This window comes from Psittacula echo (assembly GCF_963264785.1).
Source record: "Psittacula echo genome assembly, chromosome: 4".
Lineage (NCBI taxonomy): Eukaryota > Metazoa > Chordata > Aves > Psittaciformes > Psittacidae > Psittacula > Psittacula echo.
Window position 1 is genome coordinate 80620308 of NC_137738.1, and position 25240 is coordinate 80645547.

The following is a 25240-nucleotide window of genomic DNA, read 5'->3' on the forward strand; positions in this document are numbered from 1 at the left end:
GGCTCAACTTTAATCCTGGTTTTCTGAACCTCCTCCCCTCCAGCATCTCGGGGGGACAGGGAATGTGGCATGAAGTTAGTTCATCACACTTTGTCTCTGCTTCTTCTTCCTCTGCTCCCGTGTAGTGTCCCTTCCATGGGAGTTCTCCATGAACTCTAATGCAAGTCTTTCCCATGGGCTGCAGTTCTTCACAGACTGCTCCAGTGTGGGTCCCCTGTTGGGTCACGAGTCCTGTAGCAAGCCTGATCCAGCGTGGGCTCCTCTCTCCATGGGGCCACAGGTCCTGCCAGGAGCCTGCTCCAGCACAGGCTTCCCACAGGATCACAGCCTCCTTCAGGCATCCCCCTATTCTGGTGTGGGGTCCTCCATGGGCTGCACATGGAGATCTGCTCCACCATCGACCTCCATGAGCTGCAGGGGCACAGCTGCCTCACCATGGGCTGCACCACGGGCTGCAGAGGAATCTCTGCTCTGACACCTGGGGCACCTCCTGCCCTCCTTCTGCACTGACTTTGGTGTCTGCAGAGCTGTTACTGACACATACTCTCACTCCTCTCTCTGGCTGCAGTTTTTCCTGCACAGTAACTTTCTCCTCTTCTTAAACATGTTATCCCAGAGACACCACCACCAACTGATGGGCTCAGTCTTGGCTGGCAGTGGACCCATCTTGTAGCCTGCTGGCATTGGCTCTGTCAGACACTGGGGAAGCTTCTAGTAGCTTTTCACAGAAGCCATCCCTGTAGTCACCCCACCCCTCTCTCCCCCTGCTGAAACCTGGCCACACAAACCCAATACATAAGTCTTTTCAGTAAAAAAAGATAAAATAAGGTGAATAACTGGAGCTTTCAGAATGATAATTCCTGATTGGGAAAAAAAGGATTCAAAACAGTAAAGCTAACAAAAGCACTCAGATCTAGAGAAGATACTGTAATTGAGGAAATCTGGTTGAAAGTACTAAAGCAGCAGGAAAGCTGAAATGATTTACAGGCAATGTATAATAAAAGGAAAGATTGACAGATGTATTATATAGTAGAAAAACATCTGCTGTGCACAAGGAAGAAATACTTCCTTTATATATTGTCCTTTAATATTTTTAAGATTATTGCTGAGATAAGGTTATCCTTCTGGCTGCAATGAGTTTCTGTGGATTTGGCTATTACACAAATCTTTCAAAGGAAGATCCTAACCCCCTTTACATTATCCTGTTATTTTTCTATAAGGAGGTTAAATGAATCTTTGCATGAAGTGTAATTCAACTTAAAGTTTCAAGTGATAAATTGTGATGCTCCTTTCAGTTTCTAGTTATTTAAAACAAAATGGCACTAGCAATAAATAATAGTAACAACTGTAAAATTAACTGAATTATACTTACTATTTATTAACTGAAGAAGCTAGGGAAGCTCTTTCCTCCAACTTCCATAACTGTCCCATATGATATAGTGAGAACACTAAAAGAACTTGTGTAGTTAAATATTGAACCCACTCCAGCACATAGTTTCTTACATTCTCAGCTTAGTACTGTCATGATTAAAAGGTGTGAAGTGGGCTGCCTTTAAAGGAAGCCCTCTCGTATGTGACTATAACAATGGCATGTACAGTGCTTTCACTGGGAATGGCAGAATATAGCGTTACCACTTCAGAGATGGAAAAAGCACAAGCATATAGAAAATTATAGCCTGCTTTGGAAAACCGCAGCACTATATCACCAGAGTGCAAATTATGCCTATGGCATGTTGCACAGAGGCATTATAATCTTTTCTTCTAAAAACAGAATTAGTTTAAAAGCAAAAAACTGTGATTAAATACAGCTGTGACTGTATTATTAATGTGTAACAATCCAGGCTCCCCTTATTATGCAATATTTAAAAACAGGAGTTAATCAAAACCTGTGTTGGCATCCCAAAGCTGTCAATCTTACACAAAACTTTGATTTCATTAAATCAAGTCACTGATGTCATACTGATTCAAGGAGAAGGATTTGATGGAATTACCAATATCATGTTGTACCGCACAAAGTCTTCTTGATTATTTTCTTTCCAAGCTAATGTCTAGACTAAAGATCAAAGGAATATTTTAACATGGGTAGTGGTAATGAAAAGAAGTCTGTCTCTCACTATTTCAGAGTTGTTCAGAGGACAGTTCATCTTCCCTGCTCCTTTTTCTTTATATATCATGTCTGGTGACATGAGGTAATGGTGCTCTAGGAGTATTGTTCTTGTCTTTTCTTCACTATTTCTGTCTCTTCTCCCATTTTCTCACACTGTTTGTATCTTTCTTCCTTCATATGATTCTGGATGGTTAGGTTTTTTTCTCTGTCTACTTCTGGAGTTCTTCAATATTTCACTTTAAAATCTGGAGTCTTTTTTGGTATATAATCTACACCATGACTACCTGATTTTCTTTTGGTGGCATCTAAATATGTATCTACATTAGCAGATAATGTAGTTTGATAGGAATAGACTTACAGGGCATATCAATTAGTGCTAAGGACCCAGCATCCCCATTATTCATGTTTCAGGGAGCTTTAACTCACACTGAGCCTGGTCTGGCCCCATGGACTGAATACTCACAAGCAGCTGGAGTACCTGAAAATCTTCTGGTGCAGGTTCATCAGAAAGAAATTGTGTTCACGCACTCGAGACTACTACACAATATGAATGGAGGCATTTCAAATGGTGACAACAGGGAGGTTTTCTTCAAATCTGTCAGATCTCTCTGCATCTGAACTCAAACGCAAGTGTAGATATATAACACATTTCAGAAAAGCATTCCAAATTTGTTTTTAATTTTGAAGCCTCAAAATTCTGGTCTTTTTCTTGTTTCTTTCTTGCATTATTCACTTTTTTCAGCTCGTGTGTGTAATTATCCAATAACTTTTTCTTGGAGTATTCACAGGTACAATGTAGACAAAAGATATTACTGTTCTGATTTGCTGTCCTCTTTCTTTTGCTTCTTGTATTTATAAAGGGTAGCAGGATCATGAAATAGTGAAATCCACTCAGGAAGAGAGAAGTCCACGGTCATTCAAGTGTTTATGTGTTTCTTGCAGCTGGGATCAATTGAGCAGAATATGGGGAATCTTGTCCTTTTCTTTATAAGTACAGTGACAGAATGCTTTGAGAGAGAACAGTAAGTCATTTGAGGCTTTATGTGCTGTGGTACTATGGCTAGCTGTTATATTTACAAGTTTTGTACTGTTTTGTAGAACTTTCTAAAAATTGTTGTCTTTGCCTCATTGGGAATCACTCTTTGTTATTAGGGTGTTATGGCATGAATAGTGAATTGTTAAAACATTGCTTATTTTTATAACAATAAACTCCTCACAATTTGTCATGAGAGCTGTTATTTTTAATGTTCTCTACAATAGCGAAAGTAAGGCTATAAAAAGAAATGGCCAATGGTGACATATACGGCTCAACAGAAGAATGCATGAAAATTGTTTTTTCTAAAGATGAAAACTAAAGTCTGTGCATTTTGGCAGTCTGCAGGGATGATCTGTCTTCTCTTCTATAAACAAACAGAAACACATTTGATGATTTAGTGATCATCACCATCAATTGTAGATTTCCAGGAAGAATTCAGTTTATTGTTTCTTTTTTAATTAGCTGAACTGTGTATTGCTGATATTAAAACCGTAGAAAGCAGGCTTCTTGATGCTGCACAAACAAAAGCAATCCAGGATCTCATTTACATTCCTCTGCTGGTGTCTGCAGCAGATCTATAAATAGAATAGGCTACACATAGAAATTTATTATTTCAGCTGATAGTAATTTTCTTTTGCAAAGGTGTCTGGAGGCATTATTCATGAGATTCATTCTGGTAGACTCTCCAGCTGAGATCCTCTCTCCCCATAACTGCAGGTGGTCAGTTTAGAAATGCACTCATCAATTGCTATGCACAAAGGCTGTCACAAGACTTACTTATTGCCCTGTTTTAAAAAAATACAGGGGTTCTCTCAGCCCCGGATTATTTTCTCCAGCCTGATTGAGTGGATATTATAAGCATTTTCAAGATTTTAAAAAATCACATGTATTTTGCATTTTATCACTGAACATCCTAATAATTGTGTTATTATTTGGAGAAACACAAAGACTGTGGTTTGATACAGCTCACATCATGTCTTCTGTATTCATACCCACAGGCATATATGACCTTATCAAGGATAAGACAGACATGATTCTGTTCAATACTGAGGATGTGTAGTAATGGCGTGAACTGACCTATCTAGCTGTCATCTAATTTCAGTCATAAAACAAGGGGAAAATCAAATAAGACCTTTAATGAAATTGTATTTATAATAAGTGACAGGTAGAAATGTCTTACACTTCTGCTTTTTCTATCTTTTGGTTTTCCTACCGTATCTGCTACTGTGCTACCTTTGTATACTAAAACCCAGGTAATTCATACAAACAGAATATGCACATTTCTAAACATTTGTTTTTATCAACTGTCCTGGTTTAGCAGTAGCAGTCTTTTTTTTTTTTCTGCTGGTGCAGTGCTGTGGTTTTGACTTTTGGCCTGGGAAAAAGATTGATAAAGCCGATGTTTTCAGTTGCTGGTCAGAATGTTTACCCTGACCAAGGACTTTGTGAGTCTCATGCTCTGCCAGGGAGGAGGAGAAGCCAGGAGGAAGCAGGGACAGGACGCCTGACCCAAACTAGCCAAAGAGGTATTCCATACCACAGCACGTCATGCGCAGGATGTAGAACTGAGAGTTCCCGGAAGGGCTGGATCATGGCAGGGTGGGGGTGAGGTACCGGTTGGTGAGCGGTTGTATTCTCTTGCTTGTTATTTCCTTTATCATTATTACTATTAGTGGTAGCAGTAGTGATTTGCGTTATACCTTAGTTATTAAACTGTTCTTATCTCAACCCGTGGGAGCTGCATTCTTTCGATTCTCCTCCCCGTCCGTCCAGAAGCAGAGGGAAGAAAGGTGGGGGGGGAAGTGGACTGCATGGTTCTGATTTACGGCCTGGGCTTAAACCACGACAGTTCTTTTTGGCGCCCAACGTGGGGCAGGAAGGGTTGAGATAACAACAGATCTGACTGAGGCACAATGCTGATTTATGGGCTCTCAAAGTTGTTCTTTTTGATGTCACAGTTTCTGTATGTCGTAGCTTGCTTGGAGCCGGTATTTGTTGTGTTAGTGTTTATCAAGTGTGGGCCTTGGGCTAAGGTTCTTGTTTCATTGTACTTTATGGTAATGGCTTGCGATACGGGGGGGCTCCGGCCGCAGGGCGGGATGGACGTGGCCGTGGACTTGTACCTGGCCGTCCCGCTGCTCTTCACCGTCCTGGCCCTCATCCTCGCCTCCGTCTTTGTGAGGCTGCGGGGAGCCGAGGGGAAGCGGCCCCGGGAGCCGGCGGCGGCCGAAGCGGCCCGGGAGAGCGGCCCCGGGGACCAAGCGGCGGCGGGAGCGGGGCCGGAGGCCAGGAAGGAGGCGGCTGCCGAGGAGGGGAAGGAGGCGGCCGCGGAGCAGCGGGAGGAGGCGGCGGAGGAGCCGAGCCCCACAGCCGAGCCCAGCCCCGCGGCGGCCGAGAGCATTCCCCAGCAGACGTCTGCCGAGCCCCGCGAGCCTGAGCCCCAGGAGGATGCAGGAGACCCCGCAGCGCTTTCCAGCAAGGCAGAGGAGGAAGATCTGGACTCAGAAAAAGCGAAGCTGGTGGTGAGAAAGCCTTCAAGCACAACAGCTGCACCAGCCCCAGTGACAAGCACAGCAGCATCATTTGAGAGTTCTGAAGGTTTTGAATGGCCTTTGGGTACCCTTGGGACCTGCCTGCTGATTGTGATGGGGATCACCATGTTGGCACACACACAGAGTGTGTTCTACCCATGACCATTTTGTCTGATCCCGAGAGTTAAGCAGAGTCAGGTTTGGGTCTTGTCTGGGTTTAGACAATACAAGGGGACCGAGAGGTTTTCCCCAAGGCTGGACAGTCATGAGTGTCATGGTGTGTGGGACAGTATGGGCGAGTATCTAATCCACTGGGCCCCTCCAGTGCTTTGGAAGCGTCGGAGATGGAAGGCAGCTGTGTGGAGTCCCCAACGACAAGTTGCAGAGACTGCTGCAGGGGAGGGTGAATTATTTTGGGCCTGATGGGCCCATGACACTTCAGGCCATCAGGGCAGAGATGCAACATAGAGATGGACTCATGATCAAGGGGTGGACTTTGCAATGGGCCTCTCCTGCTCTGAAAGACTGTTACAAGAGATGGTATATTGAAAATGTGGGATCTGAGCATGACGTGAATGGTATGGAATAAGGGGTGGATACTGTCCTGGTTTAGCAGTAGCAGTCATTTTTTTTTTTCTGCTGGTGCAGTGCTGTGGTTTTGACTTTTGGCCTGGGAAAAAGATTGATAAAGCCGATGTTTTCAGTTGCTGGTCAGAATGTTTACCCTGACCAAGGACTTTGTGAGTCTCATGCTCTGCCAGGGAGGAGGAGAAGCCAGGAGGAAGCAGGGACAGGACGCCTGACCCAAACTAGCCAAAGAGGTATTCCATACCACAGCACGTCATGCGCAGGATGTAGAACTGAGAGTTCCCGGAAGGGCTGGATCATGGCAGGGTGGGGGTGAGGTACCGGTTGGTGAGCGGTTGTATTCTCTTGCTTGTTATTTCCTTTATCATTATTACTATTAGTGGTAGCAGTAGTGATTTGCGTTATACCTTAGTTATTAAACTGTTCTTATCTCAACCCGTGGGAGCTGCATTCTTTCGATTCTCCTCCCCGTCCGTCCAGAAGCAGAGGGAAGAAAGGTGGGGGGGGAAGTGGACTGCATGGTTCTGATTTACGGCCTGGGCTTAAACCACGACATCAACTCTCAACACTGATTCCAATTTATTCCTTCCCTTGCCTATTCTACTATTCTGTCTATGACTGAGAACACAAAATATATGAAAGCAGAGATATTACCTATTTTTTCTGGTTCAATTTCAATGTAATCACTACTGTAAGTATTCTTATTTCTGTTCTTTACATCCTACTGCGTCACAAGCTATATGTAATAGCTGAATGTACAAATGATGTTTCCATTTGTAAAGTAAGCAAGTAGCTTTATCATTTTTGTTTTCACTTTCTTTCCTTTTTTCGGCCATAATAGGAGAGCTGTTTTTCTGTAGCAATTATTTCAGCTGTGTTATGAAAGCAGCAGCATGAATAACAAGTAATACATGCTAAAAGCCATATATCTCACCAGGAAAGGAAAGATAAATCAAAATATAAAATTAAACCTGAAAGAATCTCTCAACTCAAGTCACCCATATGCCATAAAGCATTTTGGCATCTCTAATGCCAAGTACACAAGCCAAAAAACAACCAAACAAAAAAAAAAAGTATTTCAACCGTAAGTCAAATGTCACTGATTTTAGAATCATAGAATCATAGAATAGTTAGGGTTGGAAAGGAGCTTAAGATCATCTAGTTCCAACCCACCTCCCATGGGCAGGGACACCTCACACTAAACCATGCCACCCAAGGCTCTGTCTAACCAGGCCTTGAACACCGCCAAGGATGGAGCATTCACAACCTTCCTGGGCAACCCACTCCAGTGCCTCACCACCCTCTCAGTAAAGAATTTCTTCCTTATATCCAATATAAACTTCCCCTGTTTAAGTTTTAACCCATTACCCCTTGTCCTATCACTACAGTCCCTAAGGAAGAGTCCTTCCCCAGCATCCCTTTAGCTCCCCTTCAGATACTGGAAGGCTGCTATGAGGTCTCCATGCAGCCTTCTCTTCTCCAGGCTGAACAGCCCCAACTTTCTCAGCCTATCTTCATATGGGAAGTGCTCCAGTCCCCTGATCATCCTCGTGGCTCTCCTCTGGACTTGTTCCAACAGTTCCATATCCTTTTTATGTTGAGGACACCAGAACTGCACACAATACTCCAAGTGAGGTCTCACGAGAGCAGAGGGGCAGGATCACCTCCTTTGACCTGCTGGTGACGCTCCTTTTGATGCAGCCCAGGATACGGTTGGCTTTCTGGGCTGTGAGCCCACACTGCCAGCTCATGTTCATTTTTTCATCGACCAACACCCCCAAGTCCTTCTCCACAGGGCTTCTCTGAATCTCTTCTCATTTTCTGTGAGTATAAAACCCATCCTGGGTTTTTTAAGGCATTTTGGTACTTATTCATACTTTTTGGTTTTTTATTTAAATTTTTCAGTGATGCAGAAAATTGGCTTTGTGAATGCCCTAAACTCTACTCTGGAAAACTCTGCCAGTTTGCGACTTGTGAAGAAAATCCATGTGGAAACGGTGCTACGTGTTTTCCAAAGTCCAGGCGAGATGCCGTTTGCCTTTGTCCATACGGAAGATCTGGCATCCTCTGCAGTGATGGTAAGAACCATTTTCTTTATGCATAGGTGATAGTTTCTATCATTCATAGAAAATGTACAATAAACAAGCCAAATGGTTTGAAGGCAAAACACTGAAAGTGACCAGCTTCCCACCTACAAAGAAAGTGCAAAATCCAATCACATGCAAAAAAATGTCTCTGCTGAACACCCTCGCTGCCTGTTATTTCATAAAAGTGTTGACCAGAGAAAGGAAGGCAGAGGGTCAAAGAATTTAAGAGTAGATAAGCTAGGAAAAACCAGATAGTGTCTGATGTTTTAGTAATTTACCTCAAAAGAAGCTGAGAGATTTGACTGAGAGCTGCTTTGGAGAAATTAATTTCTCCTGTAGTCTGAATTTTCCTCTACTTAGGGAAGCATTACTTTGTACATTTTGTACATTAAAGGATTGTATAAATAATACTTTCCGGATTGTAAAAATACCAGCAGGTGTTAAAATTTGATTAATTTCTCAGGTCAAAAAGAGGAACAAATTAAAATTTACCAAATGCATTGGTATAAAACAGGAGACAGGATGAAGGGAAATGAATAAAGCTAAGCAAATAGGTCATTTTGACTAGTATTATCAAATGAATAGCTTTTGTTCTTCAGTCATCGATTATAATGATTTTTCTCGGTCAGAAATTTCTGTGTGTGAGCATCCAAGGTTCTCTTTTCCCCTAACAATGTAACAAAAAGTAATGATTGAAAAACCTGCGTATAGGAAATAATCATTGTTTCTGAGCTGATTTAGCAGTGCATATGAACTGCTTTTCAAAATAAGTATTAAGCAATGTTCAGATTGGATCAAAATCTACATTGTCTTTTTCTTCATATCACATACATCTGTAACTCTTATTTAAAATTTTAATTTCCAAAATTTTCAGCAGATGAATGTTTGGTTTATCCATGTTTTCACCTAACCCTGATAATTGACAGCCAGTAGTGAATATGTAGGCAAGTGTATGAAACCTGTATGATACTTCCTTGGTAATCTTTCCTAACTTGTGGTATCACAAGAGACTGGGGCTTCCTGTGCTGGGGTTGGCACCTGGTATAGCCTTTGATAGATTTATTTTCTTCCATGTACTTCTCTAATTGGTCTTTGAGTCAATATAAACTTGATACACAACATCCTTTGACAAAAGCTCCAGAGCTTAAGTGTATAGCTTGTGCAGAAGTACTTCCATTTGTTTGCTTAACTGCTCCAATTACTAATGATATTAATGCCTCAAGTTTCTGTGTGAGAACAGATGTTTCAGAGTTGTTCCCTGTTTTATGAATGTTTCCCTGTTCACCTTCTCCATGCCCCTCCTGATTTTATATATATCCTTATTATAACTCCCAAAAAAATATTTCTGAATAGTTCAAGTAGATTCAATCATTTTTGGGACACCAGCCATGCTGTATCTTTAGTCATCCAGGCTTCCTTTGTTGCTTCTCAGTGCCACTGCACCCTCTTTAAAATGAGAATCCAGAGCTGACTGCAATACTGAAGGTGTGATAACATATAGTGCTGTTAGACATCTTTCCGTTTTACTCTACGTCCTTTCCTTAAACATTTCTTCCAGCCTATTTCCTTTTATGAGTACACTGGTGTTTTTCATGAAACTGCTTATTAAAACTCCTAACACCTTTTTCTTTGAATACTGATGGCAAGTTCAGAGCCCACAGTTCTCTATGTAAGGCTAGGACTGTCTGTGTAATCTACCTCAATTTACATCTGTCAACACTGAGTATCATCTAACACTTTTTCCCTGTAATAGTTCAGTGAGGCTCTTTGCAACTCTTTGTAGTTAGCTGTCCCTAAATTGAGAGTGAGTAAAAACTGATGGAGCCTAAATTGAGAGACAGTACACAAAATCATTAGTTTGATTAGACTACAGAGCTGAAGGCTTTGAAAACACAGAAAGAAATAATTTTTTTTGAATGGAATGAGAAAACTTTCTGGATCATCACTGTAAACAAATAAAATGGGGAAGAACACCAGGCTTCGTAGCACAGAGTATAAATCTAGGGTCAATAAGCCCACAACACAAAAAAATATTGAAATGCAAATATTTATCCTATTGACCTGTGTCTTAAGAGTTTAGAAGAAACAGAAATTGACTGATCACAGACAGAAGTCTTTTTAAGCTGGACTTTGCATTGAAACTTAAAATGAGCTGCAAAAAAAGCCTTTTTATCACATATGCTAAAACTGAACAAACAGGTAAGAAACAGCCACAATGCAGTGAAGTCTGGGTGCAGCTTTAGCGGTAGCCCTAGCAGCATCAAAGCCATACATTTGGTGAGGTGTTTTGAAGATAGTGATAGATTGCCTAATTACAATGGTAGAGCAATATAAATTACATTGGAAATAGAACACAAATTTGATTGTTTACTATAACAAAATGAATGGCCCAGATAATAAACTTGCTAGAAAGAAATGGTCCATAAAATTTAAAGTCTAGATGCACAGATTTTCAACAAATCATCTCCTGTTTAAGATATACAAAATGTTGTCTCTGCCATTAAGATTAGTAACCAAGTGCATACTACTGTGTGTCTAAAACACTGAAGGAAAGCTTGTTTCTCCTAAATGCTTATTGAGTACTGCCTGGACTTCATCAACAAGAAATGTGCAAGAAGTTACAGTGATTATTTGATAAAATCAATATAGCAAATGTACCAAATAGAACTGCAGATTTCAAGCCAGCATTGCTGCTCCTACCAACAGAAATTATTTACAAAAGACAAAGTAAAGCTAAATAAAGATGTGAACAGAGCCACAAATTAACACGCTGCTACAGAACTTGCACATATCAGACCTCCAATTACCATCTGTTAAGAGTTAGAAGACAATCTAACTACATCAATTTCTCCAAATATGCAAGAAAAAGTGATAACAAATCTATGCCACTATTAAATGTGGGCAAAATAAAACAAAATAAAAACAAAACCAAAATGCTTACTGCAACAAGTTAAAAATACATCATTTCATGGGAATCCACAGCATTCTAAAAGTGAGAAAACTGCAAGGCTACCATAAATACGACAAATGAGGCAAAACCTATACAGATAAGAAAACCAGATAAGCTTCTGGGACTAGCAAAGATTTCTCTTGTATTTCTGAAGCAGGTGGAGCATACAGCAGTTTGAACAGGCTCGTAAAAATTGCTCTGATTTTATCTTAGTTACATGCAGCCTTCTCTTCTCCAGGCTGAACAGCCCCAACTTTCTCAGCCTATCTTCATACGGGAGGTGCTCCAGACCCCTGATCATCCTCGTGGCCCCCTCTGGACTTGTTCCAACAGTTCCATGTCCTTTTTATGTTGAGGACACCAGAACTGCACACAGTGCTCCAAGTGAGGTCTACTTATCATAGATTCATAGAATAGTTGGGGTTGGAAAGGAGCTTAAGATCATCTAGTTCCAACCCCCCTGCCATAGGCAGGGACACCTCACACTAAACCATGCCACGCAAGGCCTCATCCAACCTGGCCTTGAACACCACCAAGGATGGAGCATTCACAACCTCCCTGGGCAACCCATTCCAGTGCCTCACCACCCTCTCAGTAAAGAATTTCTTCCTTATATCCAATCTAAACTTCCCCTGTTTAAGTTCGAAACCGTTACCCCTTGTCCTATCACTACAGTCCCTAAGGAAGAGTCCTTCCCCAGCATCCCTTTAGCTCCCCTTCAGATACTGGAAGGCTGCTATGAGGTCTCCATGCAGCCTTCTCTTCTCCAGGCTGAACAGCCCCAACTTTCTCAGCCTATCTTCATACGGGAGGTGCTCCAGACCCCTGATCATCCTCGTGGCCCCCTCTGGACTTGTTCCAACAGTTCCATGTCCTTTTTATGTTGAGGACACCAGAACTGCACACAATGCTCCAAGTGAGGTCTCACGAGAGCAGAGTAGAGGGGCAGGATCACCTCCTTTGACATGCTGGTGACGCTCCTGTTGATGCAGCCCAGGATACAGTTGGGTTTCCGGGCTGCGAGCGCACACTGCCAGCTCATGTTCATTTTCTCATCGACCAACACCCCCAAGTGCTTCTCTGCAGGACTGCTCTGAATCTCTTCTCTGCCCAACCTGTAGCTGTGCCTGGGATTGCTCTGACCCAGGTGCAGGACCTTGCACTTGTCATGGCTAAACTTCATAAGGTTGGCATTGTTTCAGACATCAAGAAAAGCTTCCTAAGATCATGTCCATTTTTCCAAATGCGTATAATAAAGTGCATTATCTCTCACTACACATCTTTTCTTGCTTTTATCACTAGATGACCATGTTATTATAACTGCAAGTTGACCATTATATGTTGAAATTTCTCTCAAGAAGCTGCATAGCTACATAATGAACGGGTCAGCTACCCCAGGGGGTGGTAATACAAGTTAGAAGAGAGTACAGGCTGTGTTGATCAGAGGAAAGACACAGCCAGACAAACATATTGACCAGCCAACTGTTTTCATGCCCCTTTTGTTCCTGTATGCCTCTATTTTCCCACACTCATTCCTCCTAAATCACCTAATTCCCTCCTTCTTCCCTCCTTTATTTTCCCCCTTAGACATCCATAAATCCTGTGCTGTTCGAAAATGCTCTTCACCTGCATCCCATAATATGTCCCCAACTCCATGGCAGTTACACCCCACTGTTTAAAAGGTGCTCCAGTGCTGATTAGTCATGATGAGTGTCACAGCTGGACACTAGGGCTGAGGGTCTCTTGGGTCACACCTGGGAGGGGCCCAAACAGCATGTCCCTTCATCTGAATCCTTAATTTGGGTTCCCACCTTCCTTTGGACTCTGTGCTCCTCTGGGATTGTGGGGGTGGACCTGTGGTGGGCTCATGGCTTCTGGGATAGGGCTGGGAGTAGCTGGGGCAAAGTCATAACTGAGTTCCACCACCTGGCGTTGTCTCTGTGCTGCTTTTTGTGTGTGAAGGCAAGCATTTATCACATAACCAAACACTCTTGATTTGAGGAGTTAAACGCCCCATGACTTTCAACTCAAAGGGGTGCAGTTGCCTGAAACAAGAATTTAGTCAGTTATTAAAACAGAAAACAAGAAATATTTAGCAATGAATGTCATCAGTATGCAACAATTTGGAACAGAGACTGTGTCTACATGGGCAACTTGACTCTATCTCCAAGGTGACTTTGGCTTTTTAAGCTGTACAGAGAGGGATCTACATCATTTAAACTGAGTCTAGTCATGACCTCTGGCTTTTTAGTAGTTTTACATGAAAACAGCCAACATTCAAGCCCTACTCTAATAAAATTTTTTCATACTTAATTTAGTAACAAGTTGCTTGCATTGTGTTTCTTGCAGATTGTAAGTCTCCTCCAGTCTTTAGAGTCACACTGCTGAATGAAAGTGTTTACAATAGCACCATTTCAGACCAAATGAATACAGAATACACATTCTCCAGTGATGCTATGAATTTTATTTTTTTTTCTGTAAAATGCTTGTTAAAATACTTCCTACATATTTGATATTTCTGCTTTTGAAGTTGGTCAGGAAGACATATCAACAACTCATTATTGAACTGAGGATTAGATTAGCATTAAAGTGTCTGTCATCCAGGGAAATTTATCATTTCATAAGCTCTAAGGTTTAAATGAACACCCGTGGTACTTGCTTGATCTAAAGACAAAACTTGAGCACAGACAGCCAGAGAGATGTCCAGATCGTCATACTTCAATTCCTTTGAAATTAAGTTGAACTCTAATTATAATGATTTGAACAGAAATGTGTTCAAATCACTGTTGTTTAAAGTCAAGTAGTTTCAATGAAATTAAAATATTAAAATTATATTGTTGTGTCTCACCAAAATATGCAAAGTTTAGGACACTGTTCTTGTTCCCCAAAAATTGAAAAATGAAAGAATTGTTCAATTTCTGCGATCTCTGTAATCAGCCTTTATTTCTTTTTTCAATTTTTTTAAGGCCTAGGTACAGACTGAGAGCATTCCCTGTTTGGCACAGGAAACTGGTATGGTCTGTAATACATAAGGCCAGTATGTTTGAAATATGTGAGTGCAAGGAAAATTTTAAAGACGAAATATCAGAATATAATTGTATTGCAGAGTTGTGATGGCCTTCTAAATGTGAGTGAAGCAGAAATGGTTAATTCACCAGGAATGGAAATGAACACTTCTAAACTCTTGATTTAGTGGTGCTCAAGGCCAGGTTGAACAGAGTCTAGGTGACATGGTTTAGTGTGAGGTGTCCTTGTCCATGGCAGGGGGTTTGGAACTTTATGATCTTAAGGTCCCTTCCAGCCCTAACTGTTCTATGATTCTATGATTCTATGATTCTATGATTTTGTTGTTAATTATATGTTACACAAGAAACTGGGCCATTCTGGAAAACTGATGGTCGTAAGATGAGGCATTTTGTTAAGCCAGGAATCAAGAGCAAGCACTTTGTAAGCACAAAGGTAAATTTAAAGTAGAAGTATTTCAAAGGAATATGCATTGCTAAGATGAGCAATTGTGTCAATTCTGGTGGTTTAGACCAAACTTCAGTGGTTTAGTTTCACTAAAATGGAGTCCTCACTGTGACATTGTGTTTAATAAACACACACCCAAAAGGGCCATCCACAGCATGCATTCACAGCAGTCATTAAGTATCTTTCTTGAAACTTTTCTGGGCAGCATTTATGGTAATGCTTCACAGTGTAAAGATTTCCAGCAGGATTTCTTTAGGATGTGTTTCCCCCATGTATAAAATTAATTTCCAAGTGCTAAAGTGGGAATAGTCACTTGCTCCAAGCTCTGAAGAGTGAAAATCAGCCTGCAAGTGAATTGCTTCTGTGCAGCTATGTCTGGCACATAATGTCACCTTCAGACTTGTTTGGGTCTGCAGACTAAATAGCACAGTTCAGTGACAGCAGATGCCCAAAGGGAATTTCCTCAGATAAAACAAAAAAAAAAACAACTGCATTGCAAGGCTTCTGGTCAGTGGAAAGAGACTTTGGGGACTTTCAGGAATGCTGATCAGGGTTACTGCTCTTCCTGTTCAAGAGAATTTATTTTCCGGGTCATTTGCTTTTAGCTGGCCTTTAATTTCCCCCTCCTCTCCAAGTGAGGAATGTCATAAAAATTGTACAAAACACACGTAGGCACACTCACATGCTATTAATGTCATTCCTGTACTACCAGGTTTTCAGATTCATATTTTCATCCTTGAGCAGTGAAATCACTTTTATTGTTTCAGATCAGGAGTACAAGTTACTAGAAATAAGCTAAGCTAATGGTCCCATGGCTCCATGACTACTGATGCCACAAAACAAATAAAAGGAACATAAGTATTTATTGCAGTTGGGGAAGGGAAGGCATACACCTGAATTATCCATTATGTAGATCACTAATTTCCACATACAATAGTTTTCCAGACATCAAGAGTCTTTTACTACCACCTCAGCTGGCACTGTATTGCTCTGCGGTTCCAGCACCCCCTACCTTCTCCTCCTTGCACTTCCCAGAGTTTCCCATAAGGAAACTGGATTGCCTATTAATGAAAATATCATTAGTGTAGAACTAGCAAAACATGTGAACTAAATACACAGAAGCATGCAATTCCACTGTGTTGCAAGTCGAGCAAGTGGGGAAGAAAACCAGCTTGGCTGAACAGAGAACTCCTCATGGAGCTCAAGAAGAAAAAGAAACCACAAGATCTCTGGAAGTAAGGTCGGGGCTTCTCAGGAAGAGTACAGAGCTGTGGTTCATTTATGCAGGGAGAAGACACAAAAGGCCAAAGCTCAATTAGTTGAAACTGCCTAGTGTTGTGTCAGATAACAAAAAGAGCCCTTTTTTTCAATTATGTTAATTGCAAGAGTAGGTCTAAAGAAAACATTGGACTGATACTTGTTGAAGATGGTCATTTGATTAATAGGGATGAAGAAAAAGTGTAGGCATTCAATATATTTTTTGCCTCAGTTTTTAATAAGACTGACAGACTTTGGGCTGCCCAGTCCCCTGAGTTGGAAGACAACAAGTATGGGAACAGTGATTTTCCATTTGTGGACACTGAAGTTGTAAGAGACCAGTTATTTCAGCTACATGTTCACGAGTCTGTGGTACCTGATGGGATTCCTCCCAGAATTCGGAATGAACTAGCGAATGTTACAGCAGGGCCACTCTTGATCATCTACCAAAGGTCTTGGGAGCCTGGGGAGGCCTCTGCTAACTGGAATGTTATTCAAATCCAAAGAAAAGGGCGTGAGGGAAGATTTTTAGTAAGGTTTTTCATATCTTTCCTCACAGCATCTCTCTGAAGACGTTATCCAACTGTGGGATGAACAAGTACATGGTGCTCTGGTCAAGAACTGACTGAAAGGCAGAGCGAAAACAGCTGAAGTGAATGGGCTACATCTGACAGGCAACTAGTCAGCAGAAGTGTTCCTCCGGGTTCAGTTCTAGGGCTAATCCAGTTCAAATGGGAAGGACTTACACTGGAGAAGTTCACAGAGAACTGTCTCCTGTGAGAGGGACCCTACGCTAGAGCAGAGGAAGAGTGTGAAGAATTCTGCCTCTCAGGAGGGAGCAGCATCATATCCAATGTGTGATGGACTGACCGCAGCCCACCACAGCTTGGAATATTGGAAAATACAATGTTTGGTAGTGATTTCCATTCCTTTTTCAACATTGTCTTTGAAAATATATGAGCTGATATTTAGGAGGACTAAATTATACTCATCGTCCTGTGTATATGTCTGCTGATCCGGAAGCCAGACACTAAGCTGATAACTGTACACAGTCAATGATAATATAAAAAGATGTATTATACAATTGTAATTCTGTAGCCTGAAATCTTCATCTCTTTCTATCCCTTTCATCTGTCTTGTTTTTTACAATGTATTGTAAAGCTATGATTCAAGATTCATTAGCTGTGAACACTGAAAGGAACATTAATTTAACTCATAAGAGAAAATCCAAAGAAATGAAATTATTATTCTCTTTTTTCTTTGTCACTTTATTTTCTCCTCTTTGTTAAGATTGTTATCAAACTATAATTATTTTTTTTTACCTCCCATTTCTGTGCTCACCTCTGATAAGGTATACAAAGATAGGGAAATTTAGCCAACCATATTAATATATTTATATAATGTGATAATTTGTGATTATTTGTTTGTGAGTCAATGAGACAAATCATACCGTATTACTTGTTCAGTACTGGGAATGCAGAAGAGGACAATGACGAATGGCAGACGACTGACAGAGAGACACAGAACAAGATCAAGGACAAAAAGTTGATAAAAGGCTTCAGTTCTCTGGCAGAGTGGTGTGCGGTTTGGGCACAATGTTAATTGGAGTGTGTTTTTGCAGGCTTTTAATTAGAGCCATTGGGACACATCTCTCAAAGGTGGCATTTCTTTTAAGGGGAGGATGTCTGTTTTCTTTTGTCTACCTGAGTTTTCAGTGAATATTTCAGTGTACTTCTGTTTGCAACAATGTAACACAGAATCCAGGAGATGGCAGTAGTTGCCAACAATTCGCTTGCAAGATAAACCTATTCACAAGAGCTGACAAATAAAAAGATTACACTCAGAGGCAAGCCAAACTATATCTGCATGTGTGTAAAATATTACAACGTAATGAACTCTTAGTATTATTAGGGCTATTAAATAGAACTTGCAAAAAAGTTAAAAGAATTTGCTCTAACACTGAATTTATTTTTTTAATCCAGCTATTAATATTAGCCAACCGAGTTTCAGTGGCACAGATGCCTTTGGCTATACCTCATTCCTGGCTTATTCTACAATCCCAAATATCACCTTCTACTATGAATTCAGCTTGAAATTTCATTTGGCAAATCATCACTCAGCTTTACAAGATAACCTGATTTTTTTCACTGGACAGAAAGGTCAAGGTAAGCTTTATTTTTATTACCTATCCTTACAGGCTTTGAAAAATTCATTAAACAAGTACTTTAAAAGCACACACAGTTTTTTTCTTGATAATATTTAGACTATAATTTCATTAGGAGGAAAAAAATCTCTTTGATACTATTTTGTAAACACACAGTAAACAATCAGGCTGCATAAATGTTTCTTTTCATTACGAAGTATAATTTCTTCCATTAATTAAAGTCAGCAGTTAATCTGATGCTTGAGGCAGCATATTTCTGAACAAAAGAAATGGAAAACAGAATATTCCAGTTCTCTTTTCAGGCATAAACATAAATTTCATTATTGATTACATCTATTTGGTGTGCAGTTTTGAGAGATGCTTCCTCAAATCTTCTTCCACTGATACTTACTTATTGGAAAATCAATGCATCCATCCAATGTGCCACAGTCACCCTGCATTTCTTCTTCCTATGTTCTCAAACGACAACTGCAGGAGTAACCATGAACTGCTGCTGTTGTCACAGGGCTGCACTTCCAGGGCCCACAGGACTCTCAACACTGAAATCCAACCCTATGGCAGACAGAACTGGACTCTGTTATTTACATAAAATAACAGATCCTAACCCCTGAAGTCACTCAATGTAGGTTAACCCAAGCTAGCTATCGGTTAGTTGTGCTACAGTCTGTGTTGCAAAGTATCCAACTTGGTGTGATTAAAACAGATAAGAAGCAGATTCTATAAATCTACTTACATCTGTACTAAGATTTTAGCAATACACTGCATTAAAGTTTGTCTCAAAAAGACCTGCCTGCAGGGTGTACCCTGAAATGGCAAAGTCATGTGAAATGTAGGTCTTGCAACCACATATAGCTGAACTAAGTCAAAAAACAGTTCTTACTGATGTCATTTTTATCAACCAGAATGCTAGCATTCTGGGCTTATTTTACAGTTGTCTGGCAGAAACCCGGATTTTTATTATTTTCATGTAAATTTTTGTGAACACTGCCATAGAGTAGTAACGCATTTCTTCAGCATCGCGCCAAATGATAGGGTAGGTGGCAGAGCACCAGCTGTCAACAAGTCTGAAAAACAGGATGCCTGGTAAATCACAGGTTTATTTATTTTCTCCTTAGTTTAAATAGCTGGGGAGACTGAGTAACCCCTGTTTCAATTACCAGAAAGCAATATTTCTTACCAAATGAACTTTGTTTATTTGACCAAGTGGAGATGCTGTTGTTCTGACAATAATGCTCTCACCATGAGGAGCATGAGGATTTGTACAGCCTCTGATCTTGCCATAAGGAAGTATTTTTAATGTTCTGTTTTCATTTTCTCCTTTCTCCACTTCATTTCATTTCTTATAGTGACCATTCTTTTGCAATACCTTACGTGATACCCCTCTTTCACCATATCTGCCTAAACCACAGACACTGATGTCATGGATAACCTCTGGAGAATTACTATCAAATGTTGTCTAATACAGAGATGTATAAGATCTTCGTCTTACACCCGCAAAGCTTACAAATCGGAAGTCACCCTTGTTCTAATATCTCACTTAAAACCAAACTTCTCACAGCCATCGCACTAGCAATACTCTTGAGCAGAGGAAAGGTGTGGGGAGGAAGAAGCAGCAGAGAGAAACAATTGTGTACTCACCAGAGACCCCCTTCCCCACGCTCCACTTGGTGTTAGGAGTGGGGAAGAGGGGACTGTAGTGAAGAATTGAAGTTGGGCCCTAACATATGTTAAGCTTATGTAACATTAAGCTTCTGTAAGTGGTAGTTATTCTATAAGTGGGAGTAATAATGTTAAAGTAAAAGCAAATCCACCTGAGATTATTTATACACACCAAACATTTGTTCTCAGTGTAAATTATTTTTAAATTATGTTTACTATAGCCCTATGTTGCAGGACACTTAAAACTGGTATGTACAAAAGTGTGCTCTGTCAACAGTTGCAGGGTTTAAATATTGTACAGTAAAATATAGTTTGAAACAAATAATTCCAAGTTTCATTTGCTGCCCTCTTGAAATGAAGAGGTATTGTGGTTTTTTGTGTGTGTTTCCCCAAAAGAAAACCCTAAACCTTTCTTTTGAAAGACTTCTGCCAATGATAGCATATGTGGTCCTAATTTTAAAGCAGTTATTTACTTCATATTTTCAAATGAACTACTTGCAAACTGAAAATTTGGGAAGACTTCAGGGAATTAAAGCTTTTCTGACCAGAGAAACTTTAGTAACAGAACTAATAACAGATGCAAAAGCAGAAAAAGCAGGAAATATTTCCTCCTTGAAGTCTATTTATTAGTGTATACCAAATAACCACCATTGGTTTTCATAGCTAAGATATTGAAGTCATTTAAGTTACAGCCTTGAAAGCATAAAATGTTAAAACATTTTGGATCTGGATCTGATTCTATTGGCAGTTATATTAGTGTAAGAAAAGCTAAGTTAATAGAATTATGCCTTTGTAAGACCAATGTATAAGCAAAAATCAACTGGTTTTGAATCCCAAAATAAGTCAGTCAGAAATCAACAAAAAGAATGGGAATTTAAGATGGCCTCATTTCTTTGAAGCCTACTTGAGAATCTGCTTTCCTCTCCATTCTTGGTACAGACAAGGAGTAAATTGAAAGAATCAAAGCCAACCAAACAGTGAAAAGCTGTCTCATTTATGCAGACTACTAATTAACCTTACTTTCACCATCAGGTCGATTTTGCGGAACACTGACACTGTTGCATTTCTTTTATGTGCTTAATTTCCAAGAAAGCTTTTTAAAAATCCAGTCAGCACTTTAAATAACACTTTGTCTTTAAAGTGCCTCCCCTAGTTTTGTAGGCCAAAATATGCAAATACATTGTGGATGCTGCTGAAAATAGAAACTTTGGTAACAATTTTTAAAAAATTGTTATTTTCAATTTGGAAGTTGTTCCCTGGTAGTGTGCCAGTGTAACTGAAGGCAATGGGGTTTCATTCAGTCATGAACAAATCACTGTAATAAACATGAACAGTGTTTATGTTGTATTCAAATGAATGTAATTGAACATTTTCTACAGAGGCTGTGTATTCAAATTCTTTGGAATAAGCTTTTCTTTTTGTATAATTCATGGTGCATCAAAATAGTAACTGTATAGAAAAATCAAACTTCTGTATAGAAAAAGCAGAGTACTGTGGTGTTGTACCTGTGCATTGCTAGTGCAGCATGCTCATTTAGAGCATGTGAGGTAAGTGGAATATAGCAATTTTGGACATGAAACAGCAGTATGCAGAGCTTCAGTGGGAGGAGGAGATATAAGTATCATTGCTTCTTATGGGGAAAAGCCAGCCCACTTTATCTTTTGCAAATGAAGCAAATTCCCCATGCACTTGGAGCAGGCGCATCAAGACACATATTTGATATGAGGGCCACCATATGACACTGCAAGAACAAATAGGGGAAGACCTTCACTAAAACAAATACAAAATTAAATAGTCTTAGGAAAATAAGAAAATATCAAACAAAACACAGTTTACTGGCATGAAATTGAGCACCAAATTGCTTAAATTCACGGGAGAGTTGTGAAAATAAACTGATGACTTTGAATTTCAATTCAGGACATCCTAATCCAAGATTGGGAACTTTCTTTCCTTTTACCACTGTTCGTATCCCAGTTCTTTTACCATGCTAAGAGTATGTGCAAAAGAAAGGATAGGGTTCATAAAAAGAAACCAGGTGATTGCGTTTTCTTTAACATGATCTAAAAATGGTGGTTCCACTCATGCCTACATGAGAAGAGGGATCGAATTCTCTTCAAAGATGCTGGCCTTAAAATCCATTTATCTGGGTGACCAGGAATGGGTCCAAGAATTTAGGCTTTCTGTTAGACTTCCTAATGAGATCTTTCAAGTGAGACTTTATACTATGGTACCTTAAAAACACAGACTACATTTATAGCATGTAGTCCTAAATGTAAAGAATTTAAACTATTTACTGCATATTTACAAATTAATGAGTTCTAACATGAAAGTTTAAGAAGACTTTAGAGAATTAAATCCTATGGCTTTTCTGACCAGAGAAATTTCAGTAACAAATACTCTAGGTGGGGGCAGCTGCAATAAAGTCTCCAGCATTCTTGAGTCGAGGGCAACTGTCCAAGCTTGACAGAAGCTGCTAGAGCTTCCGGTCCATATCTTTGTTGGTTCCTTACATCACTGCAGCAGGTGCCCTCATGTTTTTTGTCTGTTAAAGTATCTACCATGAAAGCTGAAAGCATAGTGGAGTAGAATTAAGTACTTGACTATTCTCACATGTGATTTGGAATTTCAATTTGTTTTTTTCAAGATTTTGGAGAAAGTTAAGAATTTATTCATGTTGCAGGGGGAACAGCAGTGACTGCTGAATCCAACAGGCACAACAACAGATAGGCTTTGTGGTTGTCACTGACCTAGTATAGTGCGAGAAAAAAGGCCTCCAAAAATGCTATATATTCAAAATCTCTGCAGTTTCTATTTTAAATCTACAAGAATTCTGGAAACAGTATTACAAGTTAAATAGAGAATATTAAATATATATACAAAACATAAAACCTTCCTGGCTAGAATTTTCCTAAACTGATATATTTTCAGTGCATTTGGAGAATATTTTATGCGTCAGTATTCAGTAAAGGCTGGAATAAGCAGTTATTCTATATTTGTCTTTTCAGGTCTCAATGGAGATGATTTCTTGGAGTTAGGCCTCCGCAATGGCAGAGTAGTATATAGTTACAATCTAGGATCTGGCACAGCAACAATCATTAGTAAACCACTTGATCTGACACTCAATATTCATGTCATCCATCTTGGCAGATATCTCCAAAAAGGCTGGCTAAAGGTAAGGAATCATTTCCTTTAGAAGGATAGCTTTTAGATGAACATGTTCTTTTTATTCACATTTTATATGGAAAGTTTAAAAATTACTTTCGTGTTTCCCTGTTAAGTTTAGAGGACCATCTTCATTGGGAGTTCCTAAATAAGGTAAATTCCTTTGTTGTAACAAATATAAATGTTTCATTGAAAGGTGAATGATCAGAAGAATAAAACTGTCACTTCTCCTGGGAGACTGGTTGGACTCAATGTTTTCAGCCAGTTTTATTTAGGAGGCTATCGTGAGTATGCTCCAGAACTCCTGCCAAAGGGATCCAGATTTAAGAACGGCTTTCAAGGTAAACATTATCTACTGTTTTCAATTCTTTTTAAAACATGCTTTAAATTGTTTCAGCTGCCTATGAAATAAAGATCAAAAATCTCTTTCTTATAAGGAAACAAACTAGGATGTCCCTGCTCAGTCAAGCAAATTCCTGTGGCTTTTTCATTATTTCACTACGATAACTAAGAAACATTATGCAAAGAGACGTTCTGCTAAATATTTTTAATACTTTCCATTTCTGATAAAAATGGGACTTTGTCATGGTATCATTTTTTCTTATCTGTCACTGTTGTTTCACTCCAAAAGGACTTCCTTTCTCCGCAGTCAAGTAGCTTAGATATTTCTCCCAGCTCACTCTGTCCATTGTTACTGGCAGTGCTGGTTTGGGTAATAGCTTATATGCTAGAAGATTCTTTCTGATAAAACATCATAAAATCTGATTTTTTTCCCCTGACATCATGATCTACATCTCTAGACAGGACCTAAGTAATTCCTGTTAGCTGTATTTCAGCTATTTATCTGACAAATAATTATTCCTACCACAAAACTGATAATTGAAGCTCTGTAAAACTCTTAATTCAACTCCAACCAGATTAGCAATGAAGTAAAGTATTTGTTTGTAACACTTCTCTATTTGCATTCCTTACTTCCATAGGAATAATGTGCTTGATGTTTGTGAGGTAAACTTCTATTTATTTTAAGGACTGGAAAGTCTTTTAAATGAAAACATTTTGCTAGAACAGAGCAAAGTTGGAGTTCTCAATTATAAAATTGGGGCATATTATGAAAGGCAAGCATAGCAATAGAATTCATTCTCCTACACTGCTTCACTACGTTTCCACTAAGACCATGTAACTGCTGCTTTTCCAGCCACTACCTTACTTTTTCTTCTTACACAGAAACTTCCCCAACATCAATTTCTTTTCCTGTAGTTAACTTTTCACTCAGAAAGACATAAGAATTAACATGTCATCTGTCTCCGTCTTTTCAGGAAGTATGGGTTGAATAGCTATAATTTTCATAGCTTCTTAACAACTTGCAAATTGGCATATCAGAAAACATAATGTCTATGCAAGTATTTTAATACTGTCAATATTTCTGAAATACTTCTGGCTTTTTTAATAGACATGCTAATGTTAGCGGTGACCAACAGGAATCTTGTGCTTCACTTCAACAGCAAACGTTTTGCTAGTTTTAGAGGTTCCTCATGTTGCAACTGTATTGTGATGGCCAAATGTCTACAAATGCAAGATGAAAATTCTCCCAAAAAATTAAAAGTAGTTCAAAGTTCATGTACTGTTAGTTAGCACCCTATTTTTTGATTTTTCTGACTGATTAAAATGAAGTCTCTACGTCAAAATTTTGTCAAATGTGTAGAACATACACAGTTTTCCCTTTGTTCCTACCATGCACAGTATGAAGTCTATTACATTTGCGAATTCATTCCATGCTTCACTTCCCAGCAGCAGCTTGTGTCTATTCTCCAGAGCATTTTGAGTTTCGAGGGAGCTGAACTTCCCTATCACCAATTTCTTATGACATTTTCAGATGTGGTCAGCACCTCATTTGTTCTTCTAGCTCAGAAATAATCTCCCCATTTTCAGCTCTCAGGATCCTCATGATCAGAAATAAACCTCCATAGCCCTTCTCTAGAGTGGGAACTGCAATACCACTAATATAAAAGCATTTTACTTCAGCCAATCTACAGCTACAGGGAGCCCGCAGAAAAACTCCAAAAGTGACAGCCAAGATTAATTTATCTAGCACATTGTTGATTAAACCACTCAGACTTTTAGAAAGCTGCTGTTGGCTGCTTTTAAAGACAAGATTTATTAAAACCATTTTGCTTCTAATTCCAGAGTGTACCTCTTCTTTTGTAAGGCAATCACTATTAGGTCAAGAA

At 39.7% G+C, this 25240-nt stretch overlaps 1 protein-coding gene across 1 annotated transcript in view; it reads left to right on the forward strand.

The window, feature by feature from the left end:
• The window catches only part of EYS (eyes shut homolog), a gene marked incomplete at its 5' end in the record, with an annotated part of 835842 nt that overhangs the window by 775712 nt on the left and 34890 nt on the right, over positions 1-25240 (forward strand). The window contains 4 exons of the mRNA XM_080615919.1: positions 8168-8340; positions 18010-18192; positions 22856-23022; positions 23209-23353. Coding sequence (XP_080472045.1) covers positions 8168-8340; positions 18010-18192; positions 22856-23022; positions 23209-23353 — 668 coding nt within the window. The remainder of the gene's footprint in view (positions 1-8167; positions 8341-18009; positions 18193-22855; positions 23023-23208; positions 23354-25240) is intronic.